The sequence below is a fragment of the Sinocyclocheilus rhinocerous genome, unplaced genomic scaffold, assembly GCF_001515625.1.
Source record: "Sinocyclocheilus rhinocerous isolate Xijiao unplaced genomic scaffold, SAMN03320098_v1.1 scaffold20, whole genome shotgun sequence".
Taxonomy (NCBI): Eukaryota; Metazoa; Chordata; class Actinopteri; order Cypriniformes; family Cyprinidae; genus Sinocyclocheilus; species Sinocyclocheilus rhinocerous.
In genome coordinates this window covers 778,912-785,468 of record NW_015640468.1, presented here as the reverse complement: position 1 = coordinate 785,468, position 6,557 = coordinate 778,912, and the positions used below count along the sequence as shown (strand labels likewise).

At 37.6% G+C, this 6,557-nt stretch overlaps 1 protein-coding gene and 1 long non-coding RNA gene across 4 annotated transcripts in view; both read right to left on the bottom strand.

The window, feature by feature from the left end:
• Positions 1-137: 137 nt before the first annotated feature.
• On the bottom strand, positions 138-3,711 carry LOC107753163 (uncharacterized). Its single transcript, XR_001641434.1, has 2 exons — positions 2,900-3,711; positions 138-287 (listed from the first exon to the last, which is right to left on the bottom strand). It is a non-coding gene; the product is annotated as an uncharacterized LOC107753163 (long non-coding RNA).
• Positions 3,712-4,470: 759 nt separating this feature from the next.
• LOC107753096 (lysine-specific demethylase 2B-like) overlaps positions 4,471-6,557 on the bottom strand; it is a 21,006-nt gene continuing 18,919 nt past the window's right edge. For all 3 annotated transcript variants that reach the window (XM_016569200.1, XM_016569198.1, XM_016569199.1), the window contains exons 10-13: positions 6,012-6,175; positions 5,745-5,906; positions 5,399-5,617; positions 4,471-4,747 (exon numbers count right to left, since the gene is read on the bottom strand). In XM_016569200.1, coding sequence (XP_016424686.1) covers positions 4,557-4,747; positions 5,399-5,617; positions 5,745-5,906; positions 6,012-6,175 — 736 coding nt within the window. In that variant the 3' untranslated portion in view covers positions 4,471-4,556. The remainder of the gene's footprint in view (positions 4,748-5,398; positions 5,618-5,744; positions 5,907-6,011; positions 6,176-6,557) is intronic.

Here is a 6,557-nt window from a genome sequence, read left to right as displayed (position 1 = left end):
AGCAATTTATTATAAAAACGTTTTCATAATTGTAACATACATATTTACATATATAATTATTCAAATGCATGTGTAATAACTCCCGAAAACTTGAGGCTACAGCTGCAGCACTTCTTCCTCATCTTCTTGTCTGATGCTGCCCAAACATATACACTACACACTAACTAAAATTCAAAAAGTGAAAAAGCATAATAGGACCCCTTTAAGTTAGAAAACCTAAATAAGGACGCCAGTTGAGAGTGATGCCCCATACAAATGACCTACCCATATTTTGTTTCCACAACTTACTTGTGTGATAAATTTGATTAAAAGTTGAATCATGGCACATTGCATATCGCTGATAAACAGTGTTGGGAGTAACGCATTAATTTTGGCATTTTATAATACTAATGTGGATATTTTGGTGAAAGTAACTCAAAAGTAACTCAAAAGTAGTGTAACGCATTACAATTCAGAGACAGTAATATTGTAACGTAACTAATTACTTTCAAAAGACAGTAACTAGTAATATATAATGTATTACATTTTGGAAGTAACTTGCCCAACTCTGCTGATAAACATCAGGGCCCGAATTCACAAAACATTTTATCTAAACACTAAGAGTTCTCCTATATAGCAGTAAAAGTTTTTAGCTAAGTGTTTTCTCTTAAAACCTATTCACAAAGCTGCTGAGACAAACTTTTACTAAGGAACAGAGAGAAGCTAAGAGTAAGGGCAGGGTTGATCTCGTTGCTGTGGATGATGTCAGCATAGTACTAACTATGCACACAGTGATTGGCTGACAGTCTCTGTCAGAGATTTATTCATGGAAATATTGTAGGGCACAATATTATGTTGCCGTATTCAAATAAAGGTTTAAAAAATAAAAAATGTTAATTGCCACATTCAAATAAAGATTTTAAAATGCAGGATAAGTGTCACTAATTAAACAAGTATATGTTCAGATTATTGTCAGCATCTTACATGTATGCTTCTCAAAAACAGTTAGCGGATATGCATATAAACAGCCTTTTAATGAACAGAGTAGAATAATCCTGGCTGACAGTAATACAAAAATGGACGCAAGAACAGCTGTTACTTCTTGCCCAACTGGTTAATGAAAACAGGGATATAATCAAAGGAAAATTAGGAGTTGGGGTAACCTACAAAACCAAAGGTGATACCTTTTTAAAAGGTCATTATCATCAAATGTTTCTAAAATGTTTAGCTTCCGAGGCAGATCGGCAGCAACAGCCATTTTAGGATAGTTTGTGGCTTGGTCTTAGTGACTTAGGAGTCCTCTTCACTACTCCTATCGTTTCACAGATTTAGGAGCTAGTTTTAGTACTAAAACACTTTGTGAAATACTCTTAGAACAAAAATTTAGGAGTCCTAAATTTAGGACTGACACGCCCATTATTTTTAAGATTTTCTCCTAAATCGGCGAGTTATGAGCTACTTTTAGCCTTAAGATATTTCGTGAATACGGGCCCAGCAGCACAAACGAATGCTTCACTCAGTCACCACAGCAATACCAGCCTCTCTTTTTGTGTGGCATTTTAGATTATAAGGGACTTGTGTAATGTTTTGGTGTATATTCAGATTCTTTACATCCTTGTTTAACCTGACATATAGTTAATTCCTGTGTATATGCCTATTCAGATAAGTTTAAATTATTTTTCTTAACAAAAAATAACTTGATATTTGTTTATTTTGGTCAGTTGCTCTGTTACTTTAATATAGAATTAACAAACAAGATAAAGCAGTGTGTATGTACTTAGTTACCCTTGTGACATTCAAATAAAAGTGCTAAGAAAGATGTGTACTGGATTGTACTGCATTGTGATTCTTACAGTGGGTATTGAAAAGAATCACCCCCCTTTAAAATAATCACATTTTGTTGCTTTGCACCCTGAAATGAAGACGGACACAGTTTTTGTTTTATCCAGCTGTATTTACTTGGTGCAACTTATAACATCCAAGTGAAAGTTATAACACATGTCAGAAAAAAAAATATACAATCTGAGTTGGAAAAAGGATCACCCCCTCCTAAAAGTGACTCAATCAGGTGTAGCTAATCACCTTCTCAATGGCACACAAAGCCATTTGACTTTCAACTGTGATCAGCTGTGGTCATTTTGATTAGCTCAGCATGAAAAGAGCTTTCCTGGAGCGTTTCAGTCCTTGGTAGTGCAACTGAAACAAACAATCAACTATGGGTGGCAAGGCACTGTCAAAAGATCTCCAGGATATAGTTGTGGACAGGCACAAGTCAGGAGATGGATACAAAAAAATTCAAAGACTTTATCAATGCCTAGAAACACAGTGAAGTCTATTATTAAGAAATGGAAGGTATAACACAGACCCTCCCTGGATCGCAACACCAAACGATATGTCTGGTGGAAATCCAATACAGCTCACCATACAAATAACGGCAATCCTACAATAGAGCATGGAGGTGGAGATATCCTGTTATGGGGGTGTTTCTCTGCAGCAGTGACTGGAGCACTTGTCAGGATAGAAGGAAAACTGGATGGGGCAAAATACAGTCAAATTCTTGATGAAAATCTGCTGCCCTCTGCCATAAAGTTGTCAATGGGAAGAAGGTTTACCTTCCAACATGACAATGACCCAAAGCACACAGCAAAACTGAGCACACAGTGTTTGAAGGAGAAAAAGGTGAATGTCCTTGCATGGCCTATAGTCAGCCCAGACTTAAACCCCACTGAAAAACTGTGGAATGACTTGAAGAAAGCTGGATAAAACAAAAACGGTTTCAGTCTTCATTTCAAGCTGCAAAGCAACAAAATGTGATTATTTTAAAGGGGGTGATTCTTTTCTATTCCCACTGTAAATGTCAAATTGTACTTTTTAATGAAGTCAATATGAAATCAAAGTTTTTCTTTTTGAATTTGATTACCAGTGGCTCTTTAGATTTAAAATGTTCCGTTTTAAGCAACATTTTACATTTAATGTTTAATCTAATTCAGGTAAATTTACATATTTCTGATGTGTATTTTTTCTGTTTGTAAAAATAACTTCACTTTTCAAATGTCTCACAGTAAAATCTTTTTTTTTTTTTTATTACATACAAATATAAATAACCGAATGTACATTTGAGTATTTTAGATGGCGCACAATGCCTTAATTTATAGTGGTACAAGTATGGTGGCATAGATCAGACGGCACGCTCCCTCTTTCTCATAGTCACCATCCTGAGACAAACTCACAATAATACACATTATTAAAATCATCTGTCATCATCACAGTTACCATTTTACAATAATAATCACTGTGGAAGAAATAAAAGCACATGACTTTCATAGACAAATACTGCATTAATGTTCAGCAAAGTCTTTTTTGACCTTATGAAAAAAAAAAAAAAAAAAGCAGAACTAACTGATTGTGTTGAACAAAAAATTACTGAGCTAGCTGGAATACGTAATCAGCAATTTGTTTGGTCTAACACACTCTACAGAGTCACAGCAGTGAAATATACTGATAGCAGAAGTTTTGCCTATTACAACTGTGTAAAACAACATAGATGGAATATGGCACTGTTTTATAAATAGACCTCAAAATAACAAATTACACTTCTATATCTGCTCTGAGATTAGAACAGCAAGTACTTGAAATTAAAAGCAGTCAAAACTCATGACTGAAAAATGCTGATCAGATTGGATCATTCCAATACTAATGACATAAAATGGACAGAGATATTTAAAAATTCCATTATATTGAAATTCAAAGCAGTCAAAACTCGTGACTGAAAAATGCTGATCAGATTGGAATATTCCAAAACTGATGACATAAAATGGACAGATATATTTAAAAATTCCATTATATTAAAAAGAAAAAAAATAGAGAACAATACATATACCCAGTACTGAACCAAATACAGCACAGAAATCTGAATTGATACATCTTTTGTACAAAAAAAAAAATGTATGGAGGGTTTTGAATAATGTACAATCATGCTTACTCATGGATTAAGTGTTTGTAGTATCCAGTGAGTATGAGGATGGTGTTTGTGTGTGTGTATACATGTCCACTGCTTCCTCTGCTTTTTACCACACTACCTATTAAATACAATCTCTAGGTAATAGCATGTATAATCTCCTCTTAAAGATTAACAGAATTTGCTGAATAAAGTCCATCTTCAGAATACACCATTTCGAATAGGAGCAGAATTATGTGCTTTTAAGTACAGTATGTCTGCTATTCTTTCCAGTTTGAAAGGTGCTGACAAAATGCTTTATGTCCACATATGTGTTGCAGTGCTTTTTTTCAAATGTGTGAATCCAGTTTCAGTCCAAACACACGAGTGCACCTGATACATGGTATCATTTTAGATCAGGGGTGGGCAAACCTGGCTCTTCCAGGCCACTTTCCTTCAGAGTTTAGCTCCAACCCTAATCAAACACACCTGAACCAGCTAATCATTGTCTTCAAGACTACTAGAAGGCTACAGGCAGGTGAGTTTTATCAGGGTTGGATCAAATCTCTGCAGGAAAGTGGTCTGGAAGGGCCAAGTTTGCCCATCACTGTTTTAGATGGTGTTCAGTTCCTCCCAGACACTAGGGAGTGCTGTGAAGTTTTTGGAGCAGTTTATCCTCTTGCAGTTGGAAAGGAACGATGACTGACATCTCAGCAATGAAGCGCTCACATGCCTGTCGGCTCACCTGCTTGCAAAATCGCAGGTCAATGTGGCAGATGCTTCCACAGCGTTTGAAGTAGCTCAGCGACTGATCAGTGACCCTGTTACACACTAAAGAGAACATTAAGAAAGAAGAGATCAGTAATCAGTGAGGGGGAATTAAATGTTTTAAGCATTAGACTCAGTGAACCCTTCAAAAAGGAAAGTTATTTAAACTATTTATTAGTCCTAGGTATACCACAGAAATTGCTGTGGTAAACAGGTCTAACATGTCCTATTTCATAGGTCGAATCCAGAGTTACCAATATGCCTTTTTCACTGAAATGTTTGGGGATCAGCAGGTCTCGCTCTGAACCAGCCCACAATTCCACTGACTTAAGAACCGAATAATGATGTAACCTGCTTACATTGGACGCTTCCTGTATTGACAGCTTGTCTGACTAAAACAAGAGCAATTTTTTTGTCAATCTAGCCAGGCTGAGTTGTTGTTTTGGAAACTTTGAGTGGTGATGATATTTTCCTGCCCACAAGCCCCTGATGTATCTGATTTGAGACCAGAAGGTTTATTGGGCCAGTAGGGAGTCAATTTTCTTTGGTGGAAACTACAGGGCAAGATTGGGCACTGGTTGGGTACCGATTTTGCTCCGGCACCAGCACTGTGTTGGTGAAAAAGGGATATTAACTAAGGAGGAATTTGAATGGTTTAAAAGCTGTAGTATTACATATGACATTTTTGACCAGATTTTAAAACAGTGCAATTACCAGAAAGGTTGACATCGGTTAAGGAGTCTCTAGTGGTGGTCCCTGCAGCAGTCAGCAGGTTTACTGACTGGTCATTGATATGGTTGCAGTAACTCAAGTTCAGATGGGAGAGTAGAGGCATATTTTTAATGATTAGACGCAGAGAGCTGTCTGTAATGTCCAAACCAGCCAGACGCAGGTCAGTAACATTCCGTAATTTGCTGCGCGTGTCCATCTGACCTGTTAGAAAAAGCCCAAGTAGAGAATACACCATCTGAATAAGTAACTGTCTTGTATAAATTCAGATCTGAGTTCAGTGACGTGGAACTTGGATGTGTGCATATCAATCTGGAGTATTGTATATTACCTGGTCTATTGTCAGTAGGAGGGGACAGCAGGTCCCTCATCTGGGGGTCTTTAAGTCCCTCCACCCACTGCAGGTCTAGAGTACGTAACAAAGGACAGCTGGACGTGCAGAGAGCTGAAACAGCCACCCATGAACAGCCTGAGAGAAGAAGTACCCTCAGTCCTGCAACCAAACACACAGTTTAGATGTAGGTTAGATGTGTGCTTAGAGACACCTACATCGATTCAGATGATGTGGATCCACATACTTGCTCACATGAACACTAACCTGGTAATCGGTTAATAAGCCAGCTTAATTGCTTTTTGGAGATGTTGGTCCAGCTCAAGTCCAGAGTGATGGGCTGTCTGCGAATTATCCCACTTAGCATCAGTGGGGTGATGGACTTACAACGCTTCAAATCGATACGAGTCCATAATCTCTTGTCACAGCACCTAAACACAAGATATTAATTAAAACCACAAATCCACAGCTGTAATAGTGAACCAACAATAAAATGTCATTGTAATAATCACATGTAGACCCTGTCCCAAAATGGCACTTCAAGTCTCTTGGCCATTGTTTGTGCATGTCCATTAAATCCACAAGACTGTAGGGCAAGGGTGTCCAATCTTGCTGCTGGAGTAACAAATACCTGCAGAGTTTAGCTCTAGTCTGCTCCAACACAACTCCCTGGAAGTTTTTAGTAGTCCTCAAATCCTTCATTAGCTGGTTGAGGTGTTTAATTATATTAAAGGTGGGGTAAGCGATTTCTGGTAGCCAATGTTGACATTTGAAATCACCAAAACAAACACGCCCCTACCCCAAAAGGGTCTC